This window comes from Centroberyx affinis, unplaced genomic scaffold (genome assembly GCF_046629955.1).
Source record: "Centroberyx affinis isolate AG114_WGS23_722 - 3 ecotype Tasmania unplaced genomic scaffold, CSIRO-AGI_Caff_v1 ptg006788l_1, whole genome shotgun sequence".
Taxonomy (NCBI): Eukaryota; Metazoa; Chordata; class Actinopteri; order Beryciformes; family Berycidae; genus Centroberyx; species Centroberyx affinis.
This window is the reverse complement of record NW_027283443.1, coordinates 28,434-48,380: the sequence shown is the minus strand read 5'-3', so window position 1 is coordinate 48,380 and position 19,947 is coordinate 28,434. Positions and strand designations below refer to the sequence as shown.

The 19,947-nt window shown below is 40.6% G+C and overlaps 2 protein-coding genes across 3 annotated transcripts; both read right to left on the bottom strand.

Moving 5' to 3' along the window:
- Positions 1-644: 644 nt before the first annotated feature.
- LOC139639062 (acyl-CoA-binding protein-like) lies at positions 645-7,645 on the bottom strand. Its single transcript, XM_071513126.1, has 6 exons — positions 7,636-7,645; positions 7,281-7,328; positions 6,066-6,169; positions 3,926-4,043; positions 2,751-2,813; positions 645-863 (listed from the first exon to the last, which is right to left on the bottom strand). The coding sequence occupies exons 1-6, from the start codon at positions 7,643-7,645 to the stop codon at positions 790-792; spliced, it is 417 nt and encodes a 138-aa protein (XP_071369227.1). The 3' UTR covers positions 645-789.
- Positions 7,646-11,495: 3,850 nt separating this feature from the next.
- On the bottom strand, positions 11,496-18,190 carry LOC139639061 (acyl-CoA-binding protein-like). Of its 2 annotated transcripts, XM_071513124.1 has the most exons (4): positions 18,068-18,190; positions 14,411-14,528; positions 13,090-13,152; positions 11,496-11,854 (listed from the first exon to the last, which is right to left on the bottom strand). In XM_071513124.1, the coding sequence occupies exons 1-4, from the start codon at positions 18,080-18,082 to the stop codon at positions 11,781-11,783; spliced, it is 270 nt and encodes an 89-aa protein (XP_071369225.1). In that variant the 5' UTR covers positions 18,083-18,190; the 3' UTR covers positions 11,496-11,780. The 2 variants fall into 2 exon arrangements, with proteins under 2 accessions (XP_071369225.1, XP_071369224.1); XM_071513123.1 differs by lacking the exon at positions 18,068-18,190 and having other exon boundaries at positions 14,411-14,546.
- Positions 18,191-19,947: the final 1,757 nt, after the last annotated feature.

Sequence of the window (19,947 nt, the reverse complement as noted above, 5' to 3'; positions counted from 1 at the left end):
TTGTACCAAATTATATCACTAGTGAGTGGTAGCAGTGGGGACAGTGTAAACTATGATAAAAACAGTCATAATTATACACGCTCATAACTTCCAGAGAAATAAATAATGAAATAAACTTTCTACTTCAACTACCATGCAATCCTCCATCTTGTGTGGTACTGCAGGTGTATAATGCTTAATCTGCCTACATCAGTGTGTGGCATAAAGTTCATTAAATAAACCTGTGAGTGACAGTGCATAGAAAAATCAAGTAACTCTAATGATAAACATGAATTTTAATTTTCCCTTTGAGCCTTTTGGCCACTTTTTCCTAAAGCAAAGATTATAAACCGGACCAAATCCTTGAGGAACCATGCTAGGTCAAGGAAGTTTGATATTTTCATCTCCATCCACTGTGAATCATTTGCACACTCAAAGTTACAGTTTGACCATCTTGTAAATAATACTTATGTAATGTGTGCAAAACTAGAACGCATCAGAAGGAAAATGCAGAGAATAGACCAGAGAAACAACATTGTTTTTTTGACATGGAGTCTGGCTTTATATTCATATTACAGGAGTAATGTTTCAATATGTTTCACTAATTGTTTGCTGGTGGAGGACGGATTCTGTCTGTCCATCTGTGGTTTTCCACCAGGTCCACCAGGCGTTCACATGTGTTGCGCATCATAGTAGCAAAGGGCACAGTCCATGGGTTTAAGGCATTTAACAGGGGCGAGGTGTGGGCCGGCCAGCGGTGTCTGTCCCGCCAGCAGTCGGCCCCGGTCAGCTCACGCTTACAGGACAACTTTAGCTTCCATACTTCTCCTTCAGCTCCTCTACCAACTTGATGTAATCCTTTATGGCATCCTCTTCGCTCTTTCCTGTTATAAAAAATAAGTAAAACATTTTTAAAAAAAAGGAAAATAAATCCACCCAGTATACTTGTACACTGTGTACAAGTGTTGTAATTTACATTTTTGGTGTCTGCCTTGTTTCTGCCTTGTTTATTTTCACTTCAGTTAGTAATTTCCTACATTTCCCAGAATGCCTTTCTACAACCCACAGTGAATGGGCATGAACTTGCTACATTCAGCTGTGGTTTATACATGTAGATAGTGATAGTGGAGATAGAGATTTCCCAGTTGAAACAGTGCTAGTCAACAAAAAAGTCACTGAAAAAACTCAACCTGTCTCTCTGCTGCATTGCATTCTGGTCTATCTCCTGTTCCTGTGGGTGGAGAAACTGATCTCTCTCCTCTTCTACGATGGATTTCTCCCTGTATGATTGTTGAACGTCTCTTGGTGCAAAATGGTGGCTCTAGAAAGAAGCCCTCGCTCTTTGATTCTGAGGGACTGACACCAAAACCTGACCTTTACCGCTGATGTTTTACATCCTGAAACATTTTCTGATATCAAACTCCATTGCTGCTGGCACTCGAAATATTGATGTGACATCATGTTGTTTACTATGGAAGCCCATTTCCGCCAGTGTGATGAAAAAAAAAGATCCTGTAAGTCATTATAATGAGAAACTTTCTCCAAATAATGACTTAGTATCTCAAAACAATTAGAAACTTTCTCCAAATAATGAGTTAGTATCTTTGAGATACTAACTCATACTTTTTGAGATACTAAGTCATTATTTTGAGAAAGTTTCTCATTATACTGACTTACAGGACCGTTTTTTTTTTCATCACACTGGCGGAAATGGGCTTCCATAGGCTTCCATAGTTTACTATGGAGGCCCATTTCCACCAGTCACTATTTTGAGAAAGTTTCTTATTGTTTTGAGATACTAAGTGAGCTCCGCTGCCTCTTGCTGCCTCTTGCTGCGAACAATCAGTTCAAAATGTTTGTCAAAATATCTCCCAAAAAGCCATTTGTAGGCTCCACAGGTTAGCTGAGAATAAACGGAAAAGTTGCAAAGTACATACATTTAAATGAGCTCTGACTTCATGATACAATTCTGCCATTACGCACACTTTCACTAATCAGGAAATCACTGAACTATTTTTCTCTGCACTCATTGTTAGCAGCAAGAGGCAGCGGAGCTCGCTGTTTCAACCGACAGCTGACTCTGGAGACAATATTCTCTGCGGGTCCAAGTACTGCAGGTATGGAAGAAACGAATTATATATAGGTGCAAGATCACTGAACTTATCCTTTATGTGTTAAAGTGTTTTAGGGTGGATTTTTCATGTTAAGTAGGTTCTGGCAAGAGCGTGAGTGAATAGAATTATGAAAATGAAGGCAGAACAAGATAGAGCTACCTACTAGCAAGATCTAGTAAGCAGGGATTTGATCTAATATGTTGCACAATCATTCTATTCCAAGTTTGTGCTTTGACCAATTAGTTGCTGATGGTCAAATTTGAAAGAGAGACATTCCTGAATTATCTCAAACGTGAACTTCAACTGCTCCGGTCTGAAGATCGGTGGCCAATTCCAGATACCCTTCACCAAATTCAACACACAGTCACACTCCGATATGAAATTACAATTTTTAACTAAAACTAAAATGATTTCATGTCACTTGCCTTTCAGCAGGAAACACTTAAAATATTGCACTAAAAGACGGGAAACCGCGTCAAAGAGTGGGTGTATGGAATCGGCCACAGGCACATTACATGGAGGTAGATTCCCATACTCCTTGTCAAGAGTTTGGCTCGGACCTGGGTAGCGATGTGAAGCAGTAACACTGCAACTCTCCCTCACAGTGACCAAGCCATATGTGGAACAGCAGCACCATCTACAGGGCTGAACATGTACCTTTCTCCTTCTCCCAGGCGTCCCATTTGGCTTTCCCAGTGTCATCCACTATCCTAGAACGATCTTCAGAGAGAAAGAGACACACAGAGATAGAAACTGGAGTTTAGTTGAAAGAAAAACGACAGCTGAAGGATGGCTGGTTACTGGCTGCAGTGTCAGGTAGACAAATTTACCAATCACTGCATTCTGCTTTTGGGTGATGTCAATTTCCTACAATGATTGTATGTGTAATAGTGGTGATAATGTGATGGACAGAACTGCAGTGATCGTACTGAGCTGCAAAGTGGCAGCAGGCTGTGAGTTAAAGGAATAGTTCACTCAAAAATGAAAATTCGGTCATCATCTACTCACCCTCATGCCAAATGAAACACAGGTGAAATTTGTTAGTCCATATAACACACAGGGAGGCTGCAGCACAACTTGGTAGCAGCCTTCTCCAAAACAACTGAAGTCAATGGGGACCTGTTCTTTAGAGCAGTGATTCTCAACCTTTTTCATATCAAGGACACCTAATTTAGTCCACATTTGGGCCTTGGACCCCCATTTGATGAGATTTTGTGTTTCGGACCCAAATATGCAAATATTTGTTATAATGTTATAATAGTTGTTATTTATTATTAGATATGATTTTGTCCAGAATTCCATGACTATCTGTATTGTAGGTAGATGGATAACAGAGAAACTATGATCAAAACAGTCATTCTTCTACATTCTCTAACTGTGTTAACTTCTTGTAAATGAAATAATGGTGAAGTTTAACAATTCATTAATTTGCCTGGGGACCCCCTGGAACCCCCTCAAGGACCCCTGGTGGTCCCCGGACCCCACATTGAGAAACACTGCTCTAGAGTTCCAAAACAAAAACAGCCAAACAATCACACTGTGAATAGAAAGACCTATACACCATTATTTGTTGCAAATCAATCAGCTGTAGTTAAGATTTGCACTAAATGATGGTGTAAATATACTGTAGGTCTTTTTGGAACTCTGAAGAACTGGTCCCCACTGACTTCAGTTGTTTTGGAGAAGGCTGCTATGGAGTTGTGCTGCAGCCTCCCTGTGTGTTATATGGACAAACTTCACCTGTGTTTCAACTGGCATGAGGGGGAGGAGATGATGACAGGATTTTCATTTTTGGGTGAACTATTCCTTTAAGCCGTAAGCTGCTGTCTCACCGATGTCCACGTCGCCTACGGTGACCTGCTTGAACAGCCCGTAGATCCTCAGCATCTCCGCATCGCTCAACTTCACCTTCAGCAGCCTCGCCTCGGTGACAGCTGCGTTGAACTGAACCTGCACAGGAGAGGAAAACAATTCAGTGGTAGGCTAATACTTTTTTTGATCCCTGTGGACTCCAGGGAGGTCAGAGGCCAGGGTCAGCTACAGAGCAGGATCCTGGAGCTGGTAGGGATTCAGTGTCTTGCTCAAGGACACTTGCTTCCGACACTGGTCCTTCAGGTGAAAGATAGTCTGTCCAACCACCGTGCTACCATGCTATTAAAAAGGTGGACTTGCACTGACTTCCTGGGCTAGGACCGCTAATGCAGCACAGATCATTTACCTAAGCTTGCTTCATGTTTGCCAAAAGTGTGTCAATGGCAAGGCAAGGCATGGCATTTAAATTAAAACAACACAATACAAAGCTAAAATAACACAATTTAATTAAAAAAAAAAAAATAATAACATGATAATAAGGTCTTAGGTTTTAAAAACATTTAGTTGAAAGCGCTTGAGAACAGTAAGGTTTTCAGTCTTGATTTAAAGACTGCAATGGTTGGGGCATTCCTAAGGCCATCAGGCAGTTGGTTCCAGTGCTGTGCTGCATAATGACTAAAAGCTGCTTCTCCTTGATTTGATTTTGTTCTGAGCACCACTAGCAGTCCACTCCCCAGTGATCTAAGAGGTCTTGTGGGGTTATATTGCTCAAGCATATCAGTCAAATATTTAGGGCTAACTCCCATGTAGAGATTTATAAGTAAGTAATAAAACTTGAAAATCAATTCTGTGGCTTACTGGCAACCAGTGTAGAAATTTAAGGACTGGGTGATGTGGGCTGCTGTCCTTTTGGTTTTGGTCAGAACAGAATTTTGAATAAGTTGCAGGTGCCTGATGATCTTTTTAGGAAGTCCTGTCAGAAGTCCATTGCAGTAATCAATTTTTCTGGAGATAAAAGCATGAATCAGTTTTTCCAAATCTTGTTTTGTCATAACGTCCCTGAATTTGGCTATGTTTTTAAGGTGATAAAATGCTGATTTTGTTATTGCTTTTACATGACTGTTAAAACTTAGGTCGGAGTCTATTAAATGGGCACAAGTTTTATAAAAATCTGTTGTAGCATAAGTCTATACCACCGCAAAAACAGAGAAACCAATGAAAAACCATCAGACAGATTCTGATAAGTAAGAGGTGGCTGGTGAGTTGAACTTTGTTTGGGGTGTAACAACTAAACTAACCTGACAGTCTGAACACATGCACTTAGTGGAAGTGCTAGAACTACAGCGCAGCCTGAGCTCACCCTGAAATCCTTTCATTCAGTGAGAAGAGTGCTCTTTCAATCTGGCAGTGAAGCACAATGTAACTGAAAAGAGGCATTTGGCTGCCAATACATGGCTAGAAGTACAATAAGCTCTTCAGCTGGACTGACTGAATCAAGGAGTCCCTTGTCTGATCTGAAAAAGAAGCTGTGCTGATTTCTTCCGGAGGTTGAATTTTAGATAATCTTCTGATATTAGTGAGATACCAATCTGACAAGGTGTGCTTTAACGCAGCGGTTCTCAACGTGGGGTCCGGGGGCCACCAGGGGTCCTTGAGGGGGTTCCAGGGGGTCCCCAGCAAACTGGTCAATTGTTAAACTTCAGCATTATTTCATTTACAAGAAGTTAACACAATTAGAGAATGTAGAAGAATTACCTTTTTGATTATTTTTTCTCTGTTATCTCTCCACCTACATTACAGACAGTCATGGGATTCTGGACAAATTCATATCTAACAATAAAAATATTCTCAGATTTGCGTCAGACACAAAATCTCGTCATCTAATGTGGACTAAATTAGGGTCCTTGATATGAAAAAGGTTGACAATCACTGCTTTAACACTCCCTGTTGTTCTGCTGTAGACACTACACCACCCAAACACACAGGTTACTGCACAGCGGCGGAAATATTACGCATAAATACACTGTATGACATGCACACATGCACTCAGAGGATGGTGCAAGTGGTCCCACCACCACACCCTAAAATGAATTTTTTTGACAGCCAAAGAACATTCATACATCAAGTTCACATTAATATGCAAAGATATTTCTTGTTGACCATCTGAAGCACCGGTGAGAAAACAATACACTCTCTAGCTGCCATGTCTTCACAGAACACCACCCAGCCAGGGGCGCAGCCATCCTGGTTGAACTCCACGTATTCTGCGGTACACAGGAAAAGCTTAGCTAAGTTTAACTATTGAAATGTTACAAATTCAATACACACCATAAGAGAAGTCATTATAACAGTTCTGTTTTCAAGGAGGCCCGCTTGCCGCTCCGCAGATAAACTGCTGCTTTACAGGATATAATGAAGATAGCTTGGGTCTTGTAGTTTAAAGGATAAAATTCACGGTTGCCCTTTATACATGAGCCTGTGCACGTTGGACATGCCTCCTCAGCGCCACTGGCTGATTTAATGAGTGACATCATACAAAAGCTGGCGTGATAACGGTGGAGCACAGGAGCCAGACTGAAAACTAGTGTAGTCAGAAATGAAATTATAGGCAAACTATCTAAGCAAAAGGCAAATAACCACTTATTGAAACAAAAATCAGTCAAATTTGCAGAGTAGCATCACTCAGTTCACATTAAAAAAAAAAAACAGCCACATTACTCAGGCTTTTCAAATTTGGATCAAAGTCCTGATTCTTTTTTGTTTTCATTCGTTTTTTTTCTTACTACTGTACAACTCATATGTTACTAACTTGTACCTCTATTGTTAAAATGTCAATATCTGTATGTATGAGTGGTGGGTCAGTGGTCTAAGGGGTGTGGCATGTGGGCAGAGGTGGAAAGAGTACTGACAAAAAGGCTACTCAAGTACAAGTATTGTTACTTTAGTGAAAATTAACTCAAGTACAAGTAAAATTACTTGTCCAGGAAATTACTAACTCATTATTTTGAGAAAGTTTCTCATTATAATGACTTACAGGACCATTTTTTTCATCACTCTGGCAGAAATGGGCTTCCATAGATGTGAACGCAGCACTACTATAAAAGCCCTGTGCTTTGTGTTTTTTTTTCTTTTTTTATGTTATTTATTTATTCTGTTTGTCTGTCATGTTTTGTGATTGTTGACACACTGTATTTTCCTCACTGACTGCTCTGGTTGCACTGCAGCACTCTGGGTACTGTAGGGTGTGACACTGCTGCTCCACATTTCCCTATAGTTTGAATAAATCTGAATAACAGTTTGTATTGCAGATGTGAAAACCGTTTTGCAGTTATAAGGCCCTACAGTTTTAATCAAATCAAAAGTAAATCAGCTTACCTTGACGCCGATAGCAGTCACAGTGTCTGGAGAGGACGTGTCGAGAGCCTGGTTGTCAAAAGTTCAGGGAAAATGTCTGGCATCAGTGTATGACAAAGACGACAACACAGTGAAAGTCCCTCCGGAGAGAATAAGTAGCTGAAGCCGCTCCTTTCCTTTCTTCCCAAATCTGAGGGAAAGTGTTTGTTTTTATCCTTATGAAAGCTCCAGATGTGGTACAATGAGCAGTAACCAGGGGAAGGAGACCAGGGACCAGATGTATAAATGATGCATATGCACAAAAATAATCTATATATACTTTGCATGCAGAAATTGGTTTATATAAAGAAGAAACACGCTATGAGAATGTATGCACCTCCACGCATGCTTTACACCAGTGATTCTCAACCTTTTTCATATCAAGGAACCCTAATTTAGTCCACAGTAGAGCCACGGACCCCCATTTGATGAGATTTTGTCTCTTGGACCCAAATCTGAGAATATGTTTATTGTTAGATATGATTTTGTCCAGAATCCCACAAATATCTCTATTGTAGAGAGATAACAGTGAAACTATGATCAAAATAATCATTCTTCTACATCCCCTAACTTCTTGTAAATTAAATATTGCTGAAGTTTAACAATTCATCAATTTGCTGGGGTCCCCCTGGAACCCGCTCAAGGACCCCTGGTGGTCCCCGGACCCCACGTTGAGAACCACTGCTTTACACCATGTACAGACTTTTCTGAGTCAGCTGAGCAGAGTGTGATATAGCAATATATAGAAGGATATCGAAGACGGAATTTGGGGCGAGATTTTATTTGGAGCCTTAATCTTTTCAGCACACCATAGTAGCTTATTAAGTCTCAGTAGAGTTTAATCCTACAAATCCTACATCCTATAAAATGAGGAAAACTCTGTCCTTCTGTCTGTCTGTCTGCATCCATTTTGCTCCTCAATGGGTTGGCCAATCAATCTGAAACTGCACATTGGGCATTGAGCATTGGCATAGGCAGGGACTGACAAAGCTGATTTTCCATTTTCCCAAATATACGCTGTTTATGCACATTTTTGGCAAGTCTGCACGGAGTTGTGGCGTGTGCATCCCCGGGTATGGACTAGTATAATAACATTTATAGATGTGTGCGTTACCTCTACAAGCATGATTTTTATTATACAGTATGTAACCCAATGCAATATCAGTCAGGAGAGAAAGGCAGTTTTATTTGATGGGAGGGGCGGAGGGGTGATGGAAAGTGAGTGACTTTGATGTACTATATGTATTTATGTATTATGCATTTGCAGCTGTTCCATTTAGTCTCAATTCCCCTGTGGAATCTACAGATGCCTTTCCCACAGCGCAGCCGAGGGCATCATGAGCCAAATTCAGGTCAGTCAGTCAGTCAGTCAGTCAGTCAAGTCACACTTAGTGAGATGATGTGCTTCCTCAGATGGCCTCTAGAGGGCGTTTTTGACTGTGAGATGCAGTGTTTTCCCACACAGAGGCACAAAATCAAAAGTTGGTGAGTGTGTAGAAATGGATCTAAATCGATCTCTAATGCGCCTGATGTGCGCATCGTGTCATGTCTGTAATGTGGAGATGCACAGACAGCAGACCAGCAGACTGAACTCAATCCACAGAGTCTCCCGGTGTGAAAACAAAAGCGAAACTTAACATTCCACAGTCAGTAACGACAATAACTCGTCTTCGCTGCCCTACAAACTTTAATGGTGCCTTGTGGTATTTAAGTAACGTTAGTGGACTTAGGTCATTTAACCGTGTCGCAGTGCTTCAGTGCATAGAATTGAACACACGCGCTAGTGATGCGCGGATCGGCTCTGACGCCATCCGAATCCACGTGCGCATAAATCATCCACCAGCCACCCACCCGAACAAATTGTTTTCTACAATTTATAGACCCGCACCCGCATGGACATTTCACTCCACCTCTATATTGCCTTTTAAATTATGTCGAGCAGCACGAGCTTTCTATGTGATTTCTTTATTGTGTGTTCGTTGTATTGATGTATGAGTGTTTTCTTTAACGAGTTACTTTAAAGATTAGAGAGGCTGCTTTCAGTAATTAAACGTTTCCATGGTGAACTGTGCCTTTGCAATACAGTTTCATAGTTATGCTGCGGTCCCGTTTCTCTCTTGCATAATAGAAATAATTGTTATTAGTGTCGACACAGCGTCTCTCTTAATGGGGAGACGCACGTATCGTTTCTGCTGCGGTGGGATCGCTGCAGGTATTTAATGAACTCAGAAACTTTTTTTTTTTTATGCGCACCCGATCACACATTACCATTATTTCTCAGTGGGATATAGTAAGCGTGATGATATGGTAACATATTACACTGAAGTAGGCTGGTTTTACATAAATAAACAACATTTTCCTCATTAATGATGTATTATTTCACCCACCCGCAACCAATCTGCTATTAATCAGAATGTTAATTTTTATGACCCGACCCGCCCGATCCGTGGATTAACGGTGGTGCCCGCAGATATAACTGTAATCCGTGCTTCACTAACACGCGCCGTGGGTCTGTACAGGATCTGTGCTTGTTTATATATTTTGACATACTCTTTGGACTGCTTGTTAGCAGCAAGAGGCCTGGCAACAGCAGCTCGCCGTTTCAACTGACAGCTGACTTGGGAGCCAATATTCTCTGCCGGTCCAAGTAACTAGAGCCCTGCACGGGCCTCAAATTTAGGCCCTTGCCCGGCCCGGGCCCTAGACATTCAGGCCCTAGCCCGGCCCGGGCCCTAAGGCTTATGAGAATTCTCAGCCTGAGCCCGACCTGAGCCTGATTTTTTATTTTTATTTTTTTAACATAAAAACCTAAGGTGTTTGATCAATTTCGAATAGCTTATTAAATCAACACCATACAAAACACTTCCAAAGCATTACCAGTATTAAATGTGTCAGTTCAAACGTTTATCAGAAAAAGGTTGAGCTTTTTAACAGGATCGGAGCCGCAACTCTGGAGATACGCATGACTTCTATTTTTGGGCGTGTGCACGCACCAGGCAGACTGTCTTCTGTGCGTTTCTGCCCATTGATTCCAAGTCCCAAGCCCCCCCCCCCCCCCCAAAAAAAAAAAAAAGAAACAGGCCCGGGCCTGACCGTCGGGCTCGGGCCAGAATGCAGGGCTCTACAAGTAACTACAGGTATGTAAGAGACGATTGCATCACCGAACTTATCCTTTAAAAGTGTGAGTTGCTCCATGTTAACAGAGCCCCTGGAAACACCTGCTGTGGTACTCACCTCTGTATTCAATTAAACTTTGACCGCATCTGGTGTGCAGGTACGCCAACACGTCTGACTTCTAATAAATGTCTAATAATAAACGCTTCCTGCCACAAACGTCTACTGGCCAAAACGACTGCCAATAGAGTTCTATTGGCTAAATTTCATATCCACAAACCCAAGTTTTCTAGCAGGAAACCTCTTTTCTCTGTGTTCATTAAGGAATAAAGAACAATACATTACAACTTATAAAAACTACAAATTCTTCATCTAATTTGAAAGCTGTAAGAACTTTGGATGCTTGTAATACTTTGTGTTTGTGTAAAGCCCCAACCGCTGGATTTTCTTTCATGTTCTTTTTTTATGACCATACTGTATACTGTTCCTATGTCCCTAATAAAATGTAGTATTTTAAAAAAAAAGTTTTAATTACATTCTCTTCTGACAAACATGAATTTTCATATTCCCTTTGAGCCTTTTGGCCTCTTTTTCATCATAAACCTGTCCAAATCCTTCATTTGCACATTCAAAGTTACAGTTTGACCGTCCTATAAAGCAGTGGTTCTCGACCTTTTTCATATCAAGGACCCTAATTTTGCACACATTCGAGCCACGGACCCCCATTTGATGAGATTTTGTCTCTCAGACCCAAATCTGAGAATATTTTTGTTAGATATGATTTTGTCCATTATTCCATGACTATCTGTATTGTAGGTAGAGAGATAACAGAGAAACTATGCTCAAAACAGTCATTCTTCTACATTCTCTAATTGTGTTAACTTCTTGTAAATTAAATAATGCTGAAGTTTAATAATTCATCAATTTGCTGGGGACCCCCTGGAACGCCCTCAAGGACCCCTGGTGGTCCTCGGACCCCACGTTGAGAACCACTGCTGTAAATAACACTTTCATTTTGTGTGCAAACCGAGAACACATCAGAGGGAAAATGCAGAGAATAAACCAGAAAAACAACTTTTTTTTTTTTGGACAAGGAGTCCTGCTTTATATTCATATTACAGAAGAAATGTTTCAGTCCTTGTTTGCTGGTGGAGGACGGATTCTGTCTGTCCGTCCGTGGTTTTTTCGGCCACCTAAATCTCATTGGACCACTGGCGATCCACCAGGCGTTCACATGTGTTGCGCATCATAGTAGCAAAGGGCACAGTCCATGGGTTTAAGGCATTTAACAGGGGCGAGGTGTGGGCCGGCCAGCGGTGTCTGTCCCGCCAGCAGTCGGCCCGGTCAGCTCACGCTTACGGGACAACTTTAGCTTCCATACTTCTCCTTCAGCTCCTCTACCAACTTGATGTACTCGTTCATGGCATCCTCTTGGCTCTTTCCTGTCATAAAAAGAAAAAACAAACAAACATTAAAAGACAAAACAAAACAAAACATTCACCCTCATATACTGGTACACTGTGGAATATCTTCCATTTATGGTGGTCTAAGCATTCCAGGATTTATTTTGTGATGACGTGTTATAATTTTTTGGTGAACCCACTTTCCCTCAACCTGCCTCATCTACTTCTACTTCAGTTAGTGATTTCCTACATTTCCCAGAATGCCTTTCTGACAACCCCTTAGAGAACGGGCTTGAATTACTGGCTGTGGCAATCTTGTACACCACTGTACTCTGTATGCTGCTAAGTGTCCATCTCTGTATGTCTGCAGACTTCGCATTGGTTGGCTTTTATATATAAATCTCTCCTTGGGCTGGTTCCTCCTTATCTGTGTACATACATGTGTAAAAACCAAAATCAATATGGCCTGCGCTCTCATGATATTCTACAGATGTTGGTCCCCAGAGTTTGAACAGAGTTAGGCAAAAAAGATTTTAAATACGCTGCCCCTTCTTCCTGGAATAATGTACAGAAGGACCTGAAATTGTCAGAGCTGATTACTATGGGGGAACTTAAGTACATTTTAAAGGATCGAGAAAATAGTACTGAAATTTCACTGAATTTCACTGAAATCGTTTTAGAAAATTTTACTTGTTTATGCAGCATAACTGGATTTTTGTCCTTGACCTTGTATTGCATATTAACTGGATACTGTGTTCTCTTGTTTGCAGTGTGACAGTTGTATTTGTCTGTTTGTATTGTTGTGTCTATTTGTTGTAACAATGTTTATGCTGCTCTCTTGGCCAGGTCACTCTTGAAAAAGAGATTTTAATCTCAATGAGACTTTTACCATGTACGCATGTAAGGCTGAGGAAGAGGCAGGCTGTGTGTTCGGTGCGTCTTTTATTAAGTTTGCATTTCATTTTATTTTATAAGAAATTCTCAGTGATTTACTGCAGTTGATTCGATACCGACATTAAGGTTCCAAAGCTGGTAACGAAGTCAAAACTTTGGTATTGAAACAACCTTAACTCTGGTATGAAATAAAAATGCTCAGCTCTCAATGATTTCATGTCAGTTGCGATACGTTACATGGAGTCTAGATTCCCAAACTCATGGTCAAGAGTTTGGCTCGGACCTGGGTAGCGATGTGAAGCAGTAACACTGCAACTCTCCCTCACAGTGACCAAGCCATATGTGGAACAGCAGCACCATCTACAGGGCTGAACATGTACCTTTCTCCTTCTCCCAGGCGTCCCATTTGGCTTTCCCAGTGAAATCCAGCATGCCAGGACGAGCTTCAGAGAGAGAGACACAGACACACACACACACACACAGAAATAAAGAGTTGAAGTAATTGAAAGAAGTTCACAGAAGCCTGAGGTCAGCGCCTGATCCGTCAAAGTGCAGTGTGAGATTCAACAATAATAATAATAATAATAATAATAATAATAATAACTTTATTTGTATAGCACTTTTCAATACAGGTAACAAAGCGCGTCACAACAAACAAACAGAAATAATATTTATAATAAATAATTTTTTATAAAAATGTGTCTTAAGAAGTGAAATAAAACTGGGAACTGACTCTGCAAGCCTGATCTCCTCTGGCAGATTGTTCCAAAGTCTAGGGGCCCAGACGGCAAAGGCCCCGTCTCCTTTGGTTTTCAACCTAGACCTTGGAATGGCAAGCAGCACCCTACCAGAGGATCTCAGGCTCATAGGGGGAAAAGAGCCTTGTATTATCGCAACATTTCAGTTATAATAGCCCATTTGATACTTTTTGATACCCATTTGATACTTTGATACTTCCTTATTTACTTTGCTGGCTGCCAAATGTCTGCTGCATTCAGGTCACATCAGAAAAAGGCAAAGAACAGGATTTTGCTGCTTCAGCTTGAAAGTGCCATTTACACCTTTTACTTGATTAATCACACACTGATTTTATGTGTGAACATAACTGATTTTGTGATATTTAACACCTTGAACTGCCGACTTTGGTGGAATCCCTGCTGTGTTGACACACTTCCTAAATTTGTGATGCCAGGTGGGAGATAACGGAGCCCGCAAAAACTTCCCAGATATTTTACTTGCAATTACCACTAGGTGGCTGAAGTGAATGTTTTTTCCCCAGTCGGCAGTTCATATTTACAGACATTCGATATGCACTGAACGCAGCATCAGAGTACTTGAGCAGTCTAGCTGATGCTAGTTCAAATAACAAATCTAATACAGAAATATATGTATTATATATAATATATATATTTCAGGCAATGGATCACCGTAAATTGGATGTAGGCAGGTCCCACTGCAGTGGGGGTGTCATTGTATTGAAAAGACGTGTTTCAATCACTTTTGGGTTCAATTGTTGGAGAGTGTGTTTACCCTGTGTGTGTTTGTGTGTGTGTGTGGACAGCTTTGCTCCCAGTGAACTGAAGCTACATCAAGCTCTGACAGTGAAGTCATTTTGAACACAATCAAATGGCAGAAACTAGGAGAACAAGGCCCAAGTTGAAAATAACCGGATTTAGCCTTTCAGCAAGCCTGCCGTCTCACCGGTGTTGACGTCGCCCACGGTGGACTGCTTGAACAGGCTGTAGACCTTCAGCATCTCCGCATCGCTCGGCTTCACCTTCAGCTGCTTCACCTCTTCGGCAGCGGTGTCAAACTTAGCCTGCACAGGAGAGGACATAACCTTTGAAAATTCAACTGGTGTGGTGTGGTTGAGTTTATTTAGATTGTGTGTTTCATTCCATTCTACTGCCTTGCAATTCATTTGTTTGTGTTGTAAAAAAAATAACCAGGGTTCATGTGTATTTTTTATTCATGTATCCTTTGTGGGGTTTGACATTGACTCAGACTTTTGACTGGTTTAAACGTGGTCAAACCAATGAAAAAAAACTTCAGATAAGAAAGAGATGACTGGTGAGGTGAACTTCGTCCGGGGTGTGGCAACTAAACTCTCCTGACTATCTGCGCTATGCAAATGAGGCTGGCGTATTGATATGACCAGAGTGGTACACTACAGCCTGAGCTCACCCTGAAATCCTTTCATTCAGTGAGAAGAGCGCTCCTTCAGTCTGGCTGTGAAGTACAATGTAACTGAAAAGAGGCATTCGGCTGCCAATACAAGTACAATAAGCTCACTGATTCAGTCGAACCCTTTCACAAAACAACAAAACAACACTGGCTGTGCCACTCTGTGCCAACTGTGCCAGAGGGGAAGACCAGGTGGAACACTAGAAGAAGTCATTATGAAAATAAAGTGCAAAAACACAAAGATAGCAGCTGAGATCAAGTAGCAGTAGAAGAAGAAACAGGTTTCCACACTCGCTTATTTATATTGTGTATGTGCAACTGCTCCCATTTTGGTTGTATTCATGCAACAGATGATTTACATGGGTCTAATTATCACCAGAGAACTGCTTTTGACTCATTTGAATAAATGCATGCAAATTAGGGCTGGGCGATATGGTTGAAATCAATATCATGATAATCGTAAGAATTTTTCTCGATATCAATATATATCACAATATGGTTCATGTATGCAAAATCACGTTAAATAATCAAATGAATGTTCGTCTCATTGAACCGAATGGTAATGTTAGGTGTGATGTCAAACAAAACAGAAATATTCAAATAATATTCCTACCATACCTCATTTTATGAGAGTTTTTAAGTAAAATTTGCTTGTCATCGTCAATTTAGACAGCAGAAATGTGTGTCACGATATTAAAATATCTTCATATCATCACGATATGATTCCACTGAAAGACGATAAACGATAATATTGAATTATCGCCTAGGGCAGGGCAATATATTGATATTATATCGATATCGTGATATGAGACTAGATATCGTCTTAGATTTTGGATATGGTAATATCGTGATATGGCATAAGTGTCTTTTCCTGGTTTTAAAGGCTGCATTACAGTAAAGTGATGTCATTTTCTGAACTTACCAGACTGTTCTAGCTGTTCTATTATTTGCCTTTACCCACTTATATCCACATTACTGATGATTATCAAAAATCTCATTGTGTAAATATTTTGTGAAAGCACCAATAGTCATCCCTTCAATATTGTCACAATATCGATATCGAGGTATTTGGTCAAAAATTTTGTGATATTTGATTTTGTCCATATCGCCCAGCCCTACTTACAACTGAACATTTAGCCCACTTCGTAGAAAATACCGAGATATACATCGTGTATCACCATTCAGCCTAAAAATACCGAGATATTATTTTTGGTCCATATCGCCCAGCCCTATTATCGCCCAGCCCTAGGCTAAAATCAACCAAACCCTACCAAAAAAAAACACTGTGCTGCTGGTGTATGCAACGTGCTTTGAATACAAAAAGAAAAGGGAGGAAAAAAGAAATACCCCAGGCCAGCATTTTGGCCAGGATGTCGCAACGTGTGTGAGGAAATTACAGCAATCACAAGCAACAAGCCCTGAAATCTAATCTACTAAGCTCTACCGCAGAAATTCAATATCCTTTGGCCTCATATAACAGGAGCAAAGATCAAGCTGCAGCAACACAGTTGACAATGTTAAAAGTCTTTCCTGGCCCTCGAGTGCTGTCACAAGCACACAGGTTAGAGACTCTGCATCCCAGTGCAGCTGCTCAGGGGAGGGCTGGTTGTACTGGTCGGCTCCCAGATGTGACCGTGTGTAACTGAATATCTGTGCAGCAGGCTGTTGCTGGAAACCAGCATGGGGCTCAGTGGACCTTCCCCTGAATAAATAAAGGGCAAGTTGATTTAATCCTTTGAAAGCATGTGACCAGGCATGCAGGGCCGCGAGTCCGATCTGGAAAAGAAGCCGTGCTGATTTCTGATGGAGGTTGAATTTTAGATTCTGATATTAGTCAGGGTTCCTACACATTTTCAATTAAAAATTTCATACTTTTTCCATACCTTGATTTGTGTTGAAGATTTTGTCTGGTGTTCAATATGATTTACGCAGACAGACATCTTGCCCCTGCTAACTAGGTCACATCACTGTATAGATGAAGATTGTTCTTCACAGAGACAAATATCAGAATATGTGAGATGATTGGCAGGGTTCCTACACGCTTTCCATTTTAAAATTCCATATTTTTCCCAGACCCTATGTTCTTGACTGGATTTGATTTTGGTGGGTATTTGATATAATGCATGCTGACAGCGGCTGGGTAATAAGAGCGTCCCTCTATCTGAACATTATTCTTCACATCAACACAAACTGTGGACTCAAAGTGGCTCTACAACAACATAAAAGCTAGAATTATGTGTGTATCGGACCTGAACCGCAACATTTTCCATACTTTTCCAGACATTTTTTTCAAATTCCCAAACTATTCAAGACCTGGAAATGATCTAATTCATTTTTAATACTTTTCCAGACCTGCGTAGGAACCCTGATTAGTGACAGAAATCAATCTGACAAGGTGTGCTTTAACACTCTGTTGTTCTGCTGTAGACACTATACCAGTGATTCTCAACCTTTTTCATACCAAGGACCGCAAATTCAGTCCACATTAGGGCCACAGACCGCCATTTGATGAGATTTTGTCTCTCGGCCCCACATCTACTATTTTTTTTATTGTTAGACATGATTTTGTCCAGAATTCCATGACTATCTGTATTGTAGGTAGAGAGATAACAGAGAAACTATGATCAAAACAGTCATTCTTCTACATTCTCTGTGTTAAGTTCTTGTAAATTAGATAATGGTGAAGTTTAACAATTCATCCATTTTCTGGGGACCCCCTGGAACCTCCTCAAGGACCCCTGGTGGTCCCCGGCCCCCACGTTGAGAGCCACTGCACTATACCACCCAAACACACAGGTTACTGCGCAGTGGCGGAAATATTATGCATAAATACAGTATGAAATGAACCCATGCCCTCGGGATGTTGAAAGTCCCAACACCACGCCCTAAAAATGAAACAGCACAGACTCTATAGCCAAAGGACACACACATGCATCGAGTTCACGTTCATATGCAGATATATTTCTTGTCGTCCATCTGCAGCACCGGTGAGAAAACAATACACTCCTCAGCTGCCATGTCTTCACAGAAAGGAAACACCACCCAGACAGCCTGTGGCGAGGGGCGCAGCCATCCTGATGCACTAACGGCTACGCTACGTCGCTTTATTCTGCGGCGCACGGGACAAGCTTTGCTACATTAAGCTATCAGTGTTTACAGTGTTTCAGTACGCACCTTAAGATCCGCCATTATAACCGTTCTGTTTCCAGCGAGGCCCGCTTGCCGCTCCGCAGACACACAAACCGTTGCTGAGAAAACGGAGGAGGGGGGAAAGTCAGTCGTCCGTATTATACGCGAGCCTGCGCAGCTGGGATACGCCCCCCTCAACGCCACCCAATGGCTCATTTAATGAGTGACATCACATCGAAGCCGTTCATTGGTTGGCGTGATAACGGTAACCAATCAAACCGCTAGAATTAGGAACGCGAGGTCAGTGCTGAAACTGGGGCAAGGGGTCACGGCCGTACTACAGCCTCCGTCTGAAAAGCAGTGTAGTAGGACAGTAATTCTCAACCTTTTTCATATCAAGGACCCCTAATTTAGTCCACATTAGGGCCATGGACCCTCATTTGAGAGTATTTCTATTTCTAGATATGATTTTGTCCAGAATTCCATGACTATCTGTATTGTAGGTAGAGAGATACGAGTGAAACTAATAATAATATATATAATAATAATATAACAATATGTGAATGTATGTGAAAAGTTCTGTTTTTTTTAATTGGATAAGGTTATATTTTGCTGGTTTATGTTTCCTCAGAAACACAAGTGACATAAACACAGAAACAATGATAGTCAGTAGACAGTGGAGGCACAGCAACACACACACACACACACACACACACACACAATAATACATGGGAGGGGATGGAATTATTTTTCTGTTACTTTTTTTTTGTTATTTAATAATTTAATTGATGATTAATCTCTTGTGACATGCTTTGCCAATATTGTTTGTTTGTGAACTGTCATGCCAATAAAGCACCTTGAATTGGATTGAATTGAATTGAAATGATCAAAATAGATTTTTATACCTTCTCTAGTTGTGTTAACTTCTGAAATAAATGAAATAATTCTAAAATTGAACAATTCATCAATTTGCTGGGGACCCCCAGGAACCCCCTCAAGGACCACTGGTGGTCCCCGGACCCCACGTTGAGAACCACCGTAGTAGGAGATGAAATTGTATCTCTACGAACCAGTAATCCCTTACTATAACCTTACATTTACAGTAACTCACCCCTTAATTCATGCAAAATCCCCTTAAAATGAGTTAAGGGAGTATTAATGGAGGAGATCCCATCAAAAACACCCCTTCATTTGTGACTCCTTTCTAATTTAATGTAAAATTCAGAGAGACAGGAACGTTCCATTAATTTCTACTTAATAACCCTGTAAACCACAAAAGGCATGAAAAGAAAAATCCCTTAATTTCTATAGTGTCTCTGTGAATCAACCCATGAATAAATCCCTTAAAAACCCATGATAGGCCTACTTAACCTTACTTTTTTAAAGCAATATATTTTTAAAGGATAATTCATGTTTATGTAATGAGAAATCAAGGACATTGCAAGGATAAAAATTAAGGGGTTATATCAGATATTTCCAGCGCAGTGAGCTTGATAGCAGAAAATGTTTCAGTGATATAAAACCAAACATCAACGTCAGGTTTTGGTGTCAGTCCAGAAGAAAAAGAAGAAGAAGAAGAAGAAGAAGAAGAAGAAGAAGAAGAAGAAGGGGAGGAGGCGAATACAACATTCATAACAATAAATGTGTCCACAAAATGCCTCTTTATACATTATTCTATAACACTGACATTAGAAGTTATATAAAAACCTTATCAAACGTACAAAATTATCAGTAATGTAGCTTTTCAAATTACTGTGAAAATGCTTTTTTATTGTTTTCATATATATTTTACTTACTACTGTATCTGTATAACTCACATGATGCTAACTTGGATCATTATTGTTAAAATGTCGATAAATATATATGAGTGATTGTTTTTATGTAATATACCTCGCAAAAAAAAAAAAAAAAACGTGGTCGCGGCT